Source organism: Argentina silus (assembly GCF_951799395.1).
Source record: "Argentina silus genome assembly, chromosome: 17".
NCBI lineage: Eukaryota > Metazoa > Chordata > Actinopteri > Argentiniformes > Argentinidae > Argentina > Argentina silus.
The window spans coordinates 3,643,005-3,662,277 of NC_139671.1; the positions used below are offsets into that span (position 1 = coordinate 3,643,005).

Consider the following 19,273-nt stretch of genomic DNA (forward strand, 5'->3'; position numbering starts at 1 on the left):
AGCCATGTCGAAACACCTAAGTCACAAGGCTAGATAAAAAGAATAAATGTAGTAAGTGGAAAATGATTCGATGTTAATATTATCTTTTATTCCTATTAGTTTTAGTGCTGCAGTATCTCTCCGGTATCTTTCCTTTTATCTATGGGCTTCATTGTTTATTATAACATGCAGACACAAGAAATAAGATCAGCAGATATTCCTGATTTATTGGGAACAAATAATCTCGAACCTCAAAATCCCATCTCTAACCCTAATCCTAATCCCATCTCTAACCTCTAAATCTCATCTCTAACCCTAATCCCATCTCTAACCCTAATCCCATCCCTAACCACATCTCTAAATCCCATCTCTAACCCTAATCACATCTCTAACCCTAACCCTAATCCCATCTCTAACCCTAATCCCATCTCTAACCCTAATCCCATCTCTAACCCTAATCCTAATCTCCTCCTATACACTTGTTTTCTCTAAAGCAGTCATTCATTCGCACACTTTCCCACACACACAAACACATTCACAGATTGGCTGCTGGCTCGCTCCCACTCACACTCCCTATTGGGTGACACAACTGATGTCATGGGGGGCCACCTGTACATCCTGGAAACTCCACCCACTTGTGTCTCAACCTCTTTTGACAAGCATCTCTAAAACACTTCATGGTAATCATATTCCACTTAATACAGTACATAACATAGGTGGTCAGAGATGTTTTAAACATTGAAACAAGAAACAAGAAACCCAAGTGGTGTCTAAACAATGAGTGAGATTAATAGGGTATTTTACAAGTTAACTATGAAGTGATCAAAGGTGTGAATTGCCATTCCCCTAGATTAAGACAAAGGATGCCAATTGCTTGAACTGAGTTTCCTAGGTACTACAATCTTGTTTACTTGGTTTACTTTGTTGGTTTACTTTTTAAAAATGTGTTGGCATCTCACGATTAATCGATGAATATGTATAGGCCTTATAAATATACTTGTTTGGATAGATTGAGGTCTAACTCAGAGGTTCATACATCTATGGTCCAAATTGACCAAGCGTTCCCAAAATAAGTATCTGTAACCTAAACTTGTAATATTTTTTTACAATGACATCCCAACCCAGTCTTTTACATCTGACAATGTCAAACATGTGGGCTTCAGTTCCCTCTGAAGACGGTTGGAATGCCATCCCCATGCATGTCTGTATGTACAGTAGACTAGTTAGCCCCACCCCCTGCCATGCCCACTGCAGTGAGGGATTGTGGGATTATTGACCATTACTGACAAAAGCTCCCGCGACGCGTCGTGTCTGTGCAAGGGGCCTGGGGCTACTGTCAGAGCCCACTGGGCTGAAACTAGGTCAAGATGTGGAGCGGCAGAACCAGAGAAAATGGCTGCCCTATCAGTGTTGAACCAGGCTGCCTCCAGAGAGGTCAGGCCACAAGGCTGGGTAGAGGGGCTGGAGGCAGAGCCACCACACTCGTGGTGGTGGGCACTCCATATTGGGTACATATGACACAAAAGTACTAGTATCGGCATCTGAAATATTCTCAGACACCAAGAATGAAAGTTTCAACTGTCTACGTTAAAATCTACGTTAAAAACATCTTTTATTACTCGCTCACAACTACACCCACCACTCGGTCGGTCGGTCAGTCGGTCGGCATGTGGAAAATGTGGACATGGGAGGGTAGGGGGAGTAATGTTGAGAAACAGTCCACATGTTATAGTTTAATTAGTAATGCCGTATCGTGTTGCAAGCATTTACAAAAATGAACCAACGCAAAAAAGTGCTTATCATCATGATTATGATATGTGATTAATATATATATAGGGCGTGTAATTCCATGAATGTAGTGAACTTGACGTCCTGGAATGGAATTTCAATGAGCCATCCTCACCTCTGCTCTTTTGAGCATCTCCCACTTGTTCAGGATCTTCATGGCATACACACGCTCTGTGTTTTTCATCTTCACCACTGCAACCTAGAGAGAAACAGGGGGAGAGGGAGATACAGAGGGAGGAAAAACAAATGAATATAATCAGGAAGTGCATAATTTCGACCTTTCATTTCATAACAAATTCTCTGTGAGAGAGAGAGAGAGAGAGAGGGAGGGAGTCCATTAATTCACAATTTAAATGAGGCGCAATTAAGAGACTGAGAAATGCAGCTCCTTCCTTATTGATGTTTTCCTCCCCTCCTCCTGGCCTACTTACTGTAAGCTAGTCTCTCCCGAAGGAGTCGGAGCTTTCTAAGCCTCTGTTTTGATCCCTCAACCCCTGTCCACCAAAATCCAAAAAGTGTTTAGAATGGAATCACACAAGGCCACGTTCATAGGCACAGATAGTAGAGATTAATTTCAAAAGTGCTACTTGGATCTACACTTATTTGATGAATGCTCCTTTTACTTTCCCTTACCAAAATGCAGGCCTTCTGGCAAACTGTTGGCCTCTTGCCAAACGTGCCGCAAGGTCATATTTTCACATGCACAAAGTTTTGTGGCAAACCTCTAGCAAGCAATTCCGGAGGACTTCTCGTAAACACTTGCAGCTACAGTTCTACATTTGTGGTGACATGTTTGGCAAACACAGGGCAAAAACCTTACTTCGCATTACTAAAATTCTCAAACAAGAAGTCTTGTTTAATCTTGTTCAATGTGTTTTGTTGAAAAGGAGGGAAATGCACCACCTCAGGGTGTGTGGGTTATAGAGACCTCCTTCCAGCCATTTACAGCCTAACCATGAACTTCTCAATAGAACAACACTGGTTTGGAACCTAAGAACCTAAGAACACTGGTTTGGAACCTAAGAACCTAAGAACACTGGTATTGGAACCTAAGAACCTAAGAACACTGGTATTGGAATGGAACCTAACATTATTGTGAGGACTATTGTGTCATTGTGGATTTGGCAGTTACTAATTTGAATGTTTGCTGTAAACAGAGACAAACCGCAGCCTCCGACACCAGGATATGCTGGAGTTGGGCGTAATCAAAGCCAGGACTGTTCTTCTTATTATCACAGACTATGACCACCATCGATACTAAAGACAGTCTGAAGTCACATTATTACTGTCATAGCAACAACACAGCCATTCTACACCCGATGGATCAGTCTGACCCTACTTAGAAGGATGCCATGGGAATAATTTCATCAAAGGGTGTGTTAGGCAATATGGTTGATATCGATTATGAAACTATAGAGATCTACAGTACGAGCTAATATGGCTTAAGTGATGGTGGACATCAGAGATGAGAACTACATTAGCTACTCTGTTCAGCAATCAGGAAACTGAGGCTATGAGGCAATGGCACATGATAAAGTATTAACCAGGTCTAACTGTGTGTGTGTGTGTGTGTGTGTGTGTTGCCTCAGCAGAATGAGACAAGATGTCCGTCCGTCCACCCACCCACCCACGCACACACACAGGCAGGCACACAGACACAGACACACACACACAGAAGCAGGGATGCACACATGCAGGCGCACACACGCACACACTCATACAACAGCAAGATACCATTCAAGACAGGGAGGCACAAGCAAGCAAGAACTCAAACTAAATTAGGTAAGGAGAGGGGAGGTTATATGTAAGGTTAATTAAACACAAAACCAGAGTACAAGACACACAAACACACGTCGAGACAAGTTCTCTCTCTCTCTCTCTCTCTCACACACACACACACACACACAAACACAAACAGGCCATGGGCGTAGCGCACAGTGACAAATAGGCATACTGTACAAACTGTACACAACAGACACAAACCGACAGAGATAAAGGGCACTAAACACACTCAAGAGACACATTAGAAAATACCGGAATCCAGATAGATCCACAATCACGCATACTCATACGTAAACAAACTCTGAAGCACACAGCCGCCTGGAAGAGGCACGCAACCTACAAGTTGGAGCGCGCGCACACACACACACACACACACACACACACACACGTCTCACACATACACACACACACACACACACACACGTCTCCTTATCAGAGCAGCCCGCCTAGCCACACCAGATAACTGACCTCATTACAAAAACAAACCAAACCCTTGGTGCTCCGAATCCCTCTTTTTTCCCTCCCTCGCTCCCTTGTCCTCCATCCTCCTCTCCTTTTTTAGACACAGCTTTAGACGGAGGCAGTCAGACTGACCCGATTCTGCGCCAGGAGGGACATGGAGGGAGGCATGTGGCCAGGAGGGACATGGAGGGAGGCATGTGGCCAGGGGGGACATGGAGGGAGGCATGTGGCCAGGAGGGACTTTGACACGCACGCGTGCATGTGTGCGCTTGATGAGCTCTCCATGTATGTACGTGACTTAGTGTGATGACCCTGTGTGTGTGTGTGTGTGTGTGTGTGTGTGTGTGTGTGTGTTGGGGGTTGGAAACACATGGGCTGACAGTACACTGGTACATATCAAAGGCTGTAATACTGCATTGGTACACATCAAAGGCTGTAATACTGCATTGGTACATATCAAAGGCTGTAATGCTGCATTGGTGTGTCCCAGGGACTATGAGTAGACAGAGGCGGGGCTTGGACGACAGCCATTCAATCTGTTCTTGCGGATTGCATCACTGTCAATGATTGACAGTGTGGACGGAGAGGGGAGCAAAGAGCCTCCATTGGCTCCACTGGCCCAAGTTAATGATTGTCAACAGGACACAGTCATGCATTCGCAGACAGTGATTCCCAGAGAGCAGCACGCGCTAGCTCTACCGCTGTTCAACAGAAGGACCTCGTGTGGGAGGGAGAGGGGAATCTTGGGAGTTGTAGGAATTTAATCAAATGGGCAATTTCTAACATCAGGACTGATGAGGACATTCATAGCGAGATATCTTGACTCAGAGGTCATTTTAAAATGTGTTTTTTTTTTGGGGGGGGGGGGGGGGGGGGGTTTGTGTGTCTACTATTTAATAATGAGAATAACATATCCACTGGATTACAGGGTAATAACAAATCCACAAATTGTCTCCCACTGCTGTTGGGTCAAACTCAATGGCGACCTCAAACGCATCCAGCACTGCTCCACTCTTCTCTTCTCCCTGTCGGTTCAGGTCTTCTTCCCTTTCCCTCTTCTCCCTCAGACTGTGTCCATCTTCCTTTCTCTTTGTCTCCTGCCTTATCCTCCAACTTCTCTCAATCCTACTCTCTCTCTCCTTCCCTCTCTCTTCTCAATCACTCTGTCGTCCGTGATCTCGCTTTCTCTTAAGGCCTTTTCAGACAAGAGGTTGACACGTTATGACACTCTATTATATACTTATATGAATACATTTGTGTCTGTTTTTTTTAATGATCAATCTCTCTCTCTACCTAATTTCGATCAGTCTCCCCCTCCCTCTCTGGCTTCTACTGTCTTTTAATAAGTCACGCGGGGGTGACTTTCAGAGGGAGGCAGGCACAGGGAAGGGGAGTGCAATGTTTTTTTGGCAGTTGATGAAGGTGCAAGCCCAGGCCCAGTCTCTGGAACCCTACGTAGCAGAGTGGGGCCGGCTCTCCAGCGGTCCCTCAACATCTCTCTCCCGAGAAAAGGAGAGGACAGCAAGATGGAGAGAGAGAGAAGAAAGAGAGATAGAGAGGGCGAGACAGAGTGAGAGAGAGGTGGGGTTAGGAGGGAGGATGGGGGAGAGAGAGGGAGACACTATCCATTATAAACAGGAAATGCTGCCCCAACACTTATCTGGAAACACATCCTGTCACTGGAGAGCCCACAGGAAGCTAGGGAGGGAGGAGAGGCGGAGGGAGGGAGAGGCGGAGTCCGCAGCGGCTACGGGAAGTACATGGAGGCTTGCAAGCCGACAAACTCATACAGCGGACACGCTAATGAAAACTGCTACAACGCCCTTTCTCCTGATACACAAACACAAAACATACAGGGAAGGGCAAAGTAACTTAAGACGTTTGCGCTTGCATGTGTTTTTTGGGGGTGGGGAGTGGCTACCAATCAGATGTTGACCTGTTTGTGTTGTCATCTGAGACATGGGGGCAATTCCCCTTTTCTACGCCTACGCATTTGAGCAAAAAAGGCACAGAGTATACACTTGACTAAAACGCTACAAAAACACAGCCAAATAAGCCGCCCATGCAAACCAAAACTGGCGATAACAAAAGACTACTTTCACAGGATTATCTTAAACAGTGCACATTTTTTTGCAGTGTCACCACCCTTAAGATGGCACCCGTTAATCCAAACAAACCACATCCCAGCAAGCTGCCAAGGCGCTGAGGCCGAGGGCCAGTGGACCCAGCCCTCCGTGTGTGAAACAGCATATTATATTATATGTTGAGGGGAACACTATTTTTGTCAGTTTCCCCTTGGATACAGTACTCCTTTCCCGTGAGTTTTCCTGGACGCTAGGGCTGTGCGGACCCCTTTCCTGTGCCACCAGCACCGCGGCTAGGCCTGGGGTTGTCTGTGTGTGTGTGTGTTGGTTGGGTTCCAAGAGGTGGGTACTGAGTACATAGTCCACAGCTGGGGTGTTGCTGAAGAGGACTAAAGACTAGGTATATGTTAGACTTACCTGTAGGTCTTACTGATGTGGCCATGGGAAATATATGGATACACAAGCACACAAAGGCCCGGTGACAGCAGGCAGACACAGACGAAAATCTCTCTCTCTCACACACACAGACACACACAGCTGACATGCTATGGGAGCCATCTGTCTCCATCTGTGGGCCAGAGGAGCTAATGGGCTAGCCATTGATTAACTTGGCGCCTCATTGATTAGTTGCGCTTCATTAAGTGAAAGTCCATCACCTCGTCAGACCAGAATCAGTTTACCGATAGAGAAACGTTCTCAGAGTGTTACTTTAGGTAAACTGACTTCACACCAATCCCCTGTCATAATGCCCCATAATGATTTATGCCAACAGTTAATAAGTACTGAAAGTACTAGCCTAGTTAAATGTAATGTTTAATAACTGAAGTAAAAGAAACAAAACTCCAAGCAGCAGCTTTATACTGCATAAATACATCAACTTGACGCCTTGACTGATCTTGAGTGTGAGTTGGTCTATGACATGAGGAGAAGGCATGATCACGTCTGATTTGACATGCCAGAATTCCCTGGTCGCGGCTGCTCTCTACTTGTGCAGTTTGAGAGGTGCTCTGGCGCAATACAGTTGCCTCAACCAATGAGAATCCAGGATGATGTAAATGGCAACCCCAAGTTGCGTTTGGGACGATACTATGGAATATTTAAAAGAATAGCTACATAATACATTAACATTTTCGGTTTGGAACCTTGAAATTGACAAACCTTGTAGAGCTCTGGCAGGACCAAAGCTACAATTCTTTTGTAAGAACAGACAGCCCCTGCTGTCCACGCTTGGATATCGTGTCCAAATTCTCCTCATGTTTTTTTAGCCTTTTTCTCAGTGCAGAAGACAACTATAGCTACAGCTGAAGTGTCTTACTATTTTGTGGCCAGCCACATCTCTGCCGTTGTCCTGGTAATGAACAAACATTGAAAGGGTAAGAGGGGGCTCGGTGGCATCGCCCAGTGTGAGAGCTACCATCGTGTCTGCTGGTGCAGGGTGAGAGCTACCATCGGGTCTGCTGATGCAGTGTACATTGCTTCAAGGCAGTGTGACATGGAAAATTTGTCTTGCGGAGACCCTCCTGTCAGTTGGAATCTTCTGCGTTTGTGAAAACCGAACAGTGTCTGCCTGGCTTTGGATAAAGATGTCTTTTAAATGGCATAAAGGGCATATCAATATATATGTATATATATATATATAAATAAATAAATAAATAAATAAATATATATATAATTATTTATATATATAAAAAAAATTTTTATATATATATATATTTTTTTTAAATAATTAAGCGATATTAACACATCTCTGACAATGACAGCCAGTTCTTTAATCCAGATTGACAGAACATGACAATGCATGTGTTTTTTTAGTTTTTTGCGATTGGGATTATCAGGCATTCGGTAATCTCTTTGCTCGCTTTGTTTGACATCTGGAATTAAAAAGGGGGATCACGTTGTTGAGAACATTTTTAGGAACAAATGACAGGCAAAAAATATGTTTTTATTTTCTAGGAATACCACACAGGGAATTGGCTGCTGTATTTTCTGGGAAGGATTTAAAAGAGAGATGTGTCACAGATAGTATTGTAGCCCTTCAAAAGGAATATCAAACTCATCTTTAAGAAATTACTTGTTCAGACAAAATATATCAAATCCAGTTTTTTAAGTAAACTAGGGACCTTTAAAAAGGCACATTTTACATTTTGGGTAAAAAAATATGTTTTAGTAAAAAAAAAAAAAATTATTAACCTAGTACGGTTTAGGAGGAGGGGCTTTGCAAGTGGGCTGTACACTGATTGGCCCGATTGGAACCGTGACGTTTTTGTTTGATTATCAATCGTTTGGGAATTGTGTCCCATAGCTAAAGAAAAAATAAGAGGTGAAGGAGTTAAAATGGTGGAGACGGTAGACGCTGACATTGCGAGGACAGAACAGAATGTGATTGCAGCGATGTAGAGACATGTACAGAACATTCCACACATAAACAACTGATCCATCATGCACGCCCTGATTTGTCCAGGCCCAAAAATGGCACAGCATTGCCAGACCAACACCCCTGAGGGACTGCGGGAGGAGGAGGAGGAGGAGGAGGAGGAAGCATAGAGGCGGGGAGGAGAGGAAGCTCAGAAGTACCCTTTTAGAGGAAGAGGGCATGGTGTAAGGGTGGCTGAAGGTGAAACAGGCTGAGAGGATCTAAACTGTAGTTCTAGTCAACTTTCCTTTTGCGATGCCATTTGCGATTACTGTTGGGATGAAAATTCACTCGAGCCAATTACATCTAAGAAAATGTCAGGAGCACTGGGTAATTAAGTGTTGTTGGGTTAGATGTAATACACCCAAGTTGTTGGGTTAGATGTAATACACCTAACGTGTTGGGTTAGATGTAATACAGACACCTAACTAGAGATGCACCGATCCCATACAGCTGAGAAACTAATGATGTCAAACTAATGACAGCAGGTAACCAAGCTGGTTAAGTGGCATGTCTGCCTTCTGGATTTCATGCATGTAGCCTTCACTATGATGTAACCCCAAAAAATACTAATATGACTCATAAATTACATGTTGACAAAGCTACAGTAGATTCAAAGGGTGACAGGCAGTTTTACCTCTCCGAAGGCTCCCCTGCCGATCACCTTGAGCATCTCAAAGTCGTCCCTGTGCAGACGCATCTCCTTCACTGTGGTGGTGAATGGCTTCACTGTAAAAACAAAATAAGAGAGTTATAGTTAGATTGATTATCAACACATTGGGTCTTATTCATCATTGTGTTTTTAAATCATTGTATACTTGTTCTTATGAAATACTCCTACGCAAACCCTACACAAGATTCATGAAACCTGCATACAGCTCGGAAAATGATCTTGTATTCATTCTTAGATTTATTTCCCATTTTTGGCAGGTTTGAGTTTGCAGTGATTTGTGGACAGTTCCCTGCAAAGCCTCAAGGGTTTCAGTTGTAGATCGGACTGAGGAAGTCTACTAATGAAAATATAGCTGAAATAACTTACAGTAGGCTTAGGCCTTGTGAAAAAACGTTAAAACAACTAACTATCAGCTCTCCTATCTACCAATATTCCGGAAACGAGCACCTGGTCATTTAAAAGGTACCACATGCAGGATTCACTTTTTATCCAGTGAACGTCTTAGTTACAGGAACTAGCAAAGGACCTGTGTGGTTATTTAGTTTGGAAATGTTCGCGGAAACCAGCCAGCGTAGACACACGTCGTATTCACTAATCCTACAGTTTCTAACAAATCCCCTCATTCCCAAATCAAAACTCAGACAAGACTGTCTCAGCAGGTGCACACACACTGTCACAGACTGCCAATGCATCATAAGTAAGATTCAGCATGGCTATATAGTGACATTTTCAAGGGGGAAAAAGCTACATATTGCAGCTTTAACTAGCATTGAGCGTAGTTATATGAAACACAGACAGTTATATGAGGCGGTGTGGCCAACAGACCTCACAATAGCAACAGTCTGTGTTCACCGTACCCCACGCCTCTACCCCTCCTCCCCCTTTACCAGGCTCTGCAGGGGGGCTGGCATGGATCCAAAGGAGGCCTGTGTGAGCCGGAGCTGCTCTCCTTGCCATATGAGGACATGCAGACGGTCTCCCTGCGCCCTGTGCATGAAAGGCGTTTATCACTCCCCGGGCCTTTACTTTAAACACACGAGGGCCCAACCTGCCCCTTGGGCTGCTTCCATTCAGAGAGACAAGAGAGGCGTTTGTTGCCTCTCTGGATGGGACATGGGGAAGGGGGGACGGTGGAGGCCCCAGCTGCCGTCACCCAGGCAAATCCTTCACAGGGCCTATACCATGACATGGCAGGTTTACGGCTCTGTAAAGGAGCAAAGGAAAGGGTGGAGTGTGTGGGGCAACACTAGTGGTTGTGTGGAGTGCTAATCTGTGGACTGACTGACATGGATGGCAACTTGAATTTAGTGTATTGTTTGCCAGATGATTGCATTGGACGGACTTGCATTACAGTGACTATTGTGTTCTTTGCAACTCACAGTGGAAAACACCTTAGGTGAGGTGGTATGGATTTATGAAAGCCACAACCACTGGCCTACAACTAACGATACTGGTGTCTTCGAGAGCATTAGGCATCCCGTGTGGAAGAGCCAACCCTTGATAACAAGCTTCTACACCAGAAAAGCCCCCTTTAAGACAAAGACCAGCCTTTCATATTTTGTATGGCTAGGGGGGTTTCATGTGTGTAATCTGATAATCCTTTCAGCCTAAATAACATGCCATTTCTGTCATTCACATAAGCCTTGTCTTCTCAATTACAATAAACGCCCATCACCGGCAATCTGAATGATTATGTTCTGAAAATGGAACACCAGTAGCAGCTTTGTCTGGAGATGTATTAGTGTGTCTGTTAATAGACACACTGTGCCAATGCAAATTTGCACCCCCATTTCTGTGACTGATATGACTGGGCCTTATTGGTAGAGAGAGACAACATTTCTGCCCGACGTCCAATAATGTTGAGTCCAGGGTTGGCACTCTGAAAATCATTGCCAGCCATAATGTCACTAATGGAATAGTTCCAAGCCACTTAGGCCTATTGCTTTTTCCATATCAATATTGAAAGGTCTGATTCTCATCAAGCGTTCTTTTGGCCCATATGAGACACAGATAGTTCTTTCAGAAAATGTTTTGGAACAATCTAAAAAACATGTACTTAGTGATTTATTTTGCCTGCAGCAGTCAGTCGATGAGCTACTTCCATTGAGAATATATAAATAACCGATGAAGTGAACCACTGACCGGCCAATGGATTCCCTATGAGAGATGCGATTGTCGCAGTGAATCCAAGAAATGTTGTCAATGGGCGCTGTCATAGTGGCATCTGAATGGTTCCAAGGTTGGTGCTACCAACACAGGCCGTTGCTAAAGTAGAGGCCCATTCCAGTGTTTTTCTGACCTGCTTTGGGTTCACTTTTCACCGACGTACATGCGTGTTGTGAGTTGCCTTGAATTCGGACTACATATAAATCGTAGGAAATAATAGAAACCGAAATCGCAGTCTGAAAAAAAAAATATTTAGCCAGATGGAATACAAAGGTTTAACATGGGTTTCAATTGGAAAACATGCTTCTTGGCACCAGCCACTGCAGTTCTCCCCGTTGCCACATGGTATAGCCGGCTTCAACATCTCACGGCAGGACTGCTCCCCTGGCTACTTCCTCTGTCTAACACATCTGCCAAATGGGATGCAGGAGGGAGGCCTGCTGCTCTGACAGCTGCTTTAGGCTCTCTTACAGAGCTGGAGGGCATCCTGTTTGGCACAAGACTTAGTGCCACTTGGAGAGGGGGCCGTGGCAGTGACAGAGGCGTCAGCTGTTCACAGCGATGGAAAAGAAGAACCATTGTCTTTCAATCAAATAGATTAGCCTAAATGGACGCATTCATGTCGATGCAATGGTGATATGTGGGCTTGGGTTGTGGAAGGTGATAAAGAGGAAGCTTGTATTTTAATTTAATTTATGTCCAGAAAAATATTACGCAAAAACATTGTGTTTAAGTTGACGGAGTAATATCTCAGCCGTGTCTCAAGAAGATTTGTGGAGATGGATGGCAAAAAGTCAGCCAGCGCTGTCCGACCTCAAAGCAATGACATAACAATGATGTGAACAGCAGTGATGTGAGGACAGCTTCAACATGGCATACATTCCATCGGGGGCTGGCAGCACTATCCAGAGTCTGACCCTGACGGATGTGCAGTGATACCCAGAGTGAACTAAATAATCTACGGCAGTAAATCTCTCCCCCAACAGTACAGGCCAGACTGTACACCTCTATCCATCATCATTACCAAGGCATGGGTCTTCAGACTGAAATACTTTCACACGATAAGCTCCATCAGATCTGTCATTTTGAGGATAGACTGCTGTCCTGGAATAGAATCATCGCTCACTGAGAGATAAAAATAGTGTGTTATACAGAGTCCAGAAATCTTTAGCTGAAATCTATCATCTTCAGTTTCTTCTTCTCTTTATCTTTTTAACCCTTGTACCAACCCTCTCTACTGAATAATGGCACTCTTAAACATTTGCCCGAGTGTGAATTAACTTCTCTTTGCGTTACCACTGGACAGAATGTCAGTAAAAGAGGAATTCCTCCCATCACAAGGTGAGCAACTTCCTTTGTTTACCTTCAACATGCTGGGCAGCAACCAGCGGCGCACAGGCTCTCCACTGACTGAGTCTAGTACTGGGTGGACATGGTCCAACAACACTTCTCCCTGAATCACTGTGATGTAAACATGCGTCTTGAAAACGGCCCTTTCCCCTGACGCTTGGTGCAGCCATTATTACAGACAGACAGTAAGGACAAACAATGTAGGAAGAATAGGGTCCACTGTTTCCTGCTGCCATTACAATTACACCCCCAGCTCAAACAGAGTGGCTTTGGAATAAAAAGTAATTCATAACTAACTGAATATTTGTAACTGAGAGGGGACAAGAACGCCCCTTTTGTCCCAAGCTCGCCCGAGGGGAAAGGCAGTGGTCGTTTGTAGTGTGTTAACACTGCCCACACTGTTTCTCTGTTCAGGCTGGGTCAGAATGGAAGGACACTAGGGCACCATCGTTGGCTTGGGACTGGGACAATGTTTTTGATCCTGTTGTGCATTGAGACCACTCCTGAGGGCCATGTCAGGGCAGTGTTAGCATTGGCTGTTTGTCGAAAGATGTGTGTGTGGGGGGGGGGGGATGCATTATGCTGCGAAGCCCAGATTTAAAAGTGAAAATCCCAGGCATTGAAATATATAAAAACAAATTAATTCAGATTAATGTTGTGATTTACCTCAGCCCAACACATCTCACCATCCATCATGTCTCTGCTCTGGTGACTGATGCCAAATTAAATGGATGCTGACCACTGCTATGGGAGGACAGAATAGAATGTATGGGGGGCTTGTTCTCACTAATTACTACAAACAGCATCTCTACTTCAGGGCAGTTCAGTGTAAAAGGACCAATGAGGATCAAAATGTGAAATACGTCATTGCACATCAGACTAAGAGTCTATATTTTTGGGAAATGAAGTCAGAAATACATTTCTCAACCAGTTTCCATCATAAAAGTAGGGATAAGCAAAGGCTTTGACTTCTGGTCAAATAGAAGAAAACATCTACCAGAAAAAGTATTTTAAAAAGTGTTTAGAAACAACTTGAAATCTCATTAAAGTTCAAATATAGACCTCGGTCAACTCAGAATCATTGCCCAGTCTCCGGGTCAATGTTACCAAAAACCAACATAAATATTTTCTCATGAGGAGCAAGGATAATTAAAGTTAACAAAAGTAAGAAGTACAGCAGTGTACAGCAGTGTACAGCAGTGCTCCAGCGGATGCTTCTTCACTGCGCTTCGGCTCGAGACACTTTTCATCTTTTATTTATCCATTGGCTCGCCAGGCGCCCTTATCTCGGGTGACTTGGTTACCATCGCACACACACTGGGCTCCAGCATGATAGGTCCTCCCTCGTTTCCTGGCACATGGACCGCAGGACAAACAAAGCAAGTAAAACCTGCTAGACTAAGCAGTTCGACCTAGGCCTTGTGAAATATGAACTAACCGAATGTCCTGCTGAGCACGCTGAGAAAAGCTTGGGGATGACTGACAGGTATGATGAGAAGGTGGGAGGAGGGTGTCAGACAGCACGGTCAAGGGAGAGGAGATCTGGGTCTGGGAGTCAGGTGAGTCAGAGTTGATGTGCCAGCATTGTGAAAATCTGTTTGATACCAACTCACAAATTATTCTTGGGCGGATGCTCATACTCGGGAGGCAGATGCAAAGGCCAAAGTTTTGAATCCAAGGGCAAGAGTGCATCAGAGGACACGTAAAAAAAAAAAAAAAGCTTTTACATTCTAAACCGATACTATTCCTTTCATTTTGGCTCCATTAAAGGCCTCTGTTATACTGTGTACCACAACAGACATCTGAGGACTTGACATGTCAATTATACGGCCTGGTTCCTCAGATCTCTCGACTGATCTCTGTTTTCTTCATGCATCCTCTCAGCATTGTCAATATTGTTCCCAAACATGTTTTTATCAATCCCTGAGAGAGATATTAACAGTAATCTCCTGCTCTGTGTGCAAGGCCATTTGGCTAAGGATGACTATGAACTTCAAAGGGTTCCCTCTTCCATGTGTGCTTTGGCTGTAGCCAAGATACCACCCTAGTATTGTCAGGGTCCATAGAGAACATGTGGCGTCAGTCCTACCAAACACTCGTCCAGTGACCAACCCATCTTGTAGGACGTGGAACGAATATTTCTTTAAATGAATATTAAAGAACCAGCCATAAAGTAGTTTCTAATTTGTGATATTCCTGCACGCTTTCATTGGGACCACTACTTGTGTTACAAAACCATAACTAGATTGAAACCACTAACTGTTAAAGACAGACTAGCTGAGGTGTAACCACATTTTGTGACACAATTTACCTGAACTCTGGAATTGTAGGTGTGAGGGGTTGTCCTGGGTAGCGTGATGACTCACCGTTTAAGGTTTGGTTGACACCACCCATTCACATGTCATTCCTGACTAGATCTAAGGAGGACACTGGGCGCAGTTTAGTCACGAAACGTCTACAACCAGAAAACCACTCACCCATGGCGGACGGCAGTGGCGGCGGGGATGGGGGTTGGGGGGGAACAAGGCTAGGTGGCATGACTGTCCAGCCACAAACTGGTAAAGACTTGGATAAACTCCCTGCTCCTTCGGTCCCTCTGTTGTTCTCCTTCTGAGAGCTGTTTCTTATAGCTGGCAACACCTTTCCTGCCTACACCTTTCCCTGCAGTTTGTGTTATCTTCTTGTGAAGGAGTCCACGCCCAGTTTACATAAGAGAGTAATACTCTGGAGTAGTCCCAACGAAAGGACGTCAAAGGTTGAGTCTCCACCCTGTGGCAGTCGAACACTCTCTCTTGAGCATGTTGGAAGCTGGGGAATGCATTTTTCAGGGTCACACCCAAGTAAGGTATCACACAATTGGCTGACAGCTCAACAGCTATTAAAAAGTGTTTCCCAAACTGGGTGCTCGCGACAGGGAAGGGGTGCCGTGCAGAATCTCTGCTCATTAGACTGCAGAGTGCAATTTGTTGTGCAATTGTTGAATAAAGTTAAAAAACAATATTTTAAAACACGTCAAAACAGATTAAAATCATCTAACAATCACAGATAATTCATATTAAAAAATCTCTATTAAAATGTGCATTATGCTGCAGCTATTTAAGCTAATGAGACTTTACGAGTGCCTGTTGCCAGGGTCACGCCTCACGCTCTGTTGTTCTCTCAGCGTGTGCCGAGTTGGCAGTTAGCATTGATAGAACTGAAGACGGATAGATTTGTCACAGGCCTAAATAGAAGACATGCTGAGACATCTTGGCTGCTTGTGGGACAGTAACACCCGTCTCTGTCAGACCAGTGCCACCAGTATCCTTTTACCCTTCCCAACATCTTGCCTGTGAGCTGGCCTTCTCATCCCTGACATATGTGAAAAGCAAGAGAAGGCACCGCCCGTCAGTGGAGCAGGACCTGCGGGTTGCGTTCTACTCAATCTCCCCCCACATCAAGAGGCTGTGCTCTCAAAAGCAGGCACGTGTGTGCCACTGACTGCATGATGGATCCCATAAGCGCACTTGTGTTTTGTTTCTTTTTAAAAAATTACCTAAAAAAGGTAATCCTTTCAACAATCCTAAATTATTTTACATTTTCAATTAACATCATTATCTATTTTATCTTAAGTTCAGCAATTATATGTATTCAATAAGTTGACTTCAAATTAAATATCTCACAATAGTTCATGTTGAAATATGAATGATTTGAACCATTTGGTTTTTTAATCAAAACATGCAGGCTACATACAGTAGTTAAGCAATTCATTGGCTACTTGTTATAAGAATGTATTCAATAAGTAGATTTTTTTTGTCATCTGTCATTCTCACAATACTCAGTGTGTGTTCAATTTTGAATTAATTGGAACAAAACATGTACATTCATACAGTATCAATATTAAAACAGGTTTTTTTTTTTTTAATGATACTACTAGCCTAATTAAGTTTCTATTATATTACCATACTACGAAGCTGAGTGAATATGTTTTTTACGTTTCATAAACGGTTTGATACCTATTATTTCAGACACTGTATGGTGTTGTACATGGATCCTAGATTGGATATTTTACAGTACGCTGCTGCAACAGGGGCCAATGGTGTCGGTGCCGTACACATGCAGCAGGTGCAGCAGGTAACATTGACTACAGTGGGAGCGCAATAACTCTGTATCACGCCCACCTCACCCCCATACGCTGGTGCACACCTGATGTAGCAGCCCTGTTACTCATGCCTCTCTGGGTGCATCATCACTAACCTACCAACTATGACATACAAAACAAGCAACCCTACACTTAACCATCTCCTTTCCCTTCCCAGGCAATGATTTTGACAGGCACAAAATGGCCAATTAAACATTGATGGGGTAGTCAGATTGAGAGAGACATGCCAGGAGCCAGGCCCAATGTGTGCTTAAGCAGACAGAGAGGGGGGGGGGGGGGGGGTGGTGTGGGAAGGCGGCTGGTAGCAGGAGGTAAAGCATCAGGCCTCCGCCCATGTTTAATATATTATCCTGCACCAGCTGCCACACATTTCCCCTGCCCCCACAAAACCAACCATTTACCAGCAGACGACACCCGCTTGCTGGACAGCGTTCTGGCCTTTGGGGACTTCAATACAGGGCATGCCGCTGTGCATTACTGGCGTGAATCCAGGACAGGGGATCAGGACACAGGTAGAGTGTCGGGGAGGGTAAAGCCGATGTGATGGGGGGGGTGGGGGGGGACAAGCAGCCATTTCAGACTCTATGGGACGTGCCTTGGGGTTGCGTGCGAGAAAGCTGTTATTTTGCATTAAGTGCCAGCAATTATGCTTGCTTAAGTATTGCACCGGTGAGCTTAAAGAATGATACATGTTCACAAAACATTTGGTTGGACAGGCAAGCGTTTTTATTTCAAATCGGAGACAATGCAAACAATAGTTTATAGGCTATTCTCCACTTCATTCTGTCTAGGTTTGCTGTATAATATTCCTGAATTGTCCGATTCATTGCATGTCCAACAGCACTGTCCCAGGCCCAAAGAGGTGTCTTGATGGTGCCTCTGAGGGTTAAGGGGTTAACTTTGGTCCTGTCCTTCAGGTCTTGATCCCTCTTAACACCTTGGCTAAGGGTGACGCATGGCTAGAGACCTTCCGGGACAGGCCTCTTAGCCGGCACGCCTTTAAATTTCCATTAACCCACTTCCTACCAAACAGACATTAAGATGTACAGAGACTGAGACTAGGTGGGGGTTCTCTATGACAAACTCCCCATAGGCGTGGTCTGTAGTTTGCCTGTATGTGTGGGCAAATTATGACGCTTGGGTGGATGGTTGTGATTATGGACCTGGAAGAGGAGTTCAGGTCTTGAATACATCTTCACTTCATGGTTTTTCAATTACAGCAAAACAGTGTTGTAAGAAAAAAAATGCAGCACTGAAACTGCCCGAGACAGACTTCTTAATCTCAGACTCTCATTAGTAACCACAGTTCCCACAGCTTCCCTTTAACAAGAGTTGCATTCACACTTCTGTGTTCTGTGGGCTTGTGGGCTGTATGTAGTGAGAGTGAAGAGATTGCAACCCCTCAGCTCTGGCAGAAACCTCAGAGGAGAGCATTGAGTTTCCCTAGCATGTCCCACCAGCTGCAGCAGCAGCCACAGGGAGCCCCGTGGGTGCGGTGTCACCCATGCAGGGTGACCTCACCAGGGGCCGCAGCGCTTACGGGTGACATTGTTCAAATGGATCGGTGGAGCTTAGGACTTTTCTGTGAAAACCCATATCTCTGTTGTGGTGGAGAGGTGATTTTTGGTGTTCCTTTGTCAAAGTTAATAGCCGCTGCTGTGTTTCAGTGTTACTTTCACATCAATAAATGTAGTTAACAGCTCAACTACCACATGAAATGTGACCCGTTGACTCTTCCTTTCAGCTTCGTAGCCGAGGGAAGGAGTTCCCGTGTGACAAACCCCAAAGCTGCAGAGGAAAGTGCTCAGTAAACGTGCACCACAGTCCTATAAACAAGCTGCTCACAAGGCAAAGAAGGCTGCAGGGATGATGGCTGCAGGGAGAGCTGTGTGACCAAACACAATCCCTCACTGGGGGACTGGCTTACCTCAGAGGAAAACAGTTAAACTGCGTAGCATGTTCTATAATCAAACAACTGTCAAGGACACCGAGTGCAGTTTACACTGACATCGTATAGGGGTACCCTTCTAGTAGACCTGGGTATATGGAAGCAATGTATCAGTGTGCTGGTTATCACCTCACGCAGGCGATTCTACTTAGGCAAAATGCTGCCAACATTTTTACATACTGCTTTTTTTAGAAATACATGTATATGGGATCATTTCAAATGCTAAACTCTCTGGAATAGAGAGAATTTAGAGACCTGCCCATAGAATGTCTAATCTCGGTTCCTTCGGTTGTCCACCCCTCCCAAAGAGTTACAACAAATGCACAGTACAGCAGTCAGAGATCTAGGTCGATTTCCTAAAACTAACTAGTCCTCACACTCTCTGGATTGAAAGCTAATTCTTTATTCTTCCATTTCAGTATCCTTGCTAGGGATCATTATCCAAACATGCTGCGTCAGTTTGTGTTCTCTGTGGCAAGTGGCCATT

The 19,273-nt window shown here is 44.5% G+C and overlaps 1 protein-coding gene across 4 annotated transcripts in view; it reads right to left on the bottom strand.

The window, feature by feature from the left end:
• cdc42bpb (CDC42 binding protein kinase beta (DMPK-like)) overlaps window positions 1–19,273 on the bottom strand; it is a 61,848-nt gene that overhangs the window by 36,334 nt on the left and 6,241 nt on the right. For all 4 annotated transcript variants that reach the window (XM_083689046.1, XM_083689045.1, XM_083689044.1 and 1 more), the window contains exons 2-3: window positions 9,146–9,237; window positions 1,883–1,966 (exon numbers count right to left, since the gene is read on the bottom strand). In XM_083689046.1, the coding sequence (XP_083545172.1) occupies window positions 1,883–1,966; window positions 9,146–9,237 (176 nt within the window). The remainder of the gene's footprint in view (window positions 1–1,882; window positions 1,967–9,145; window positions 9,238–19,273) is intronic.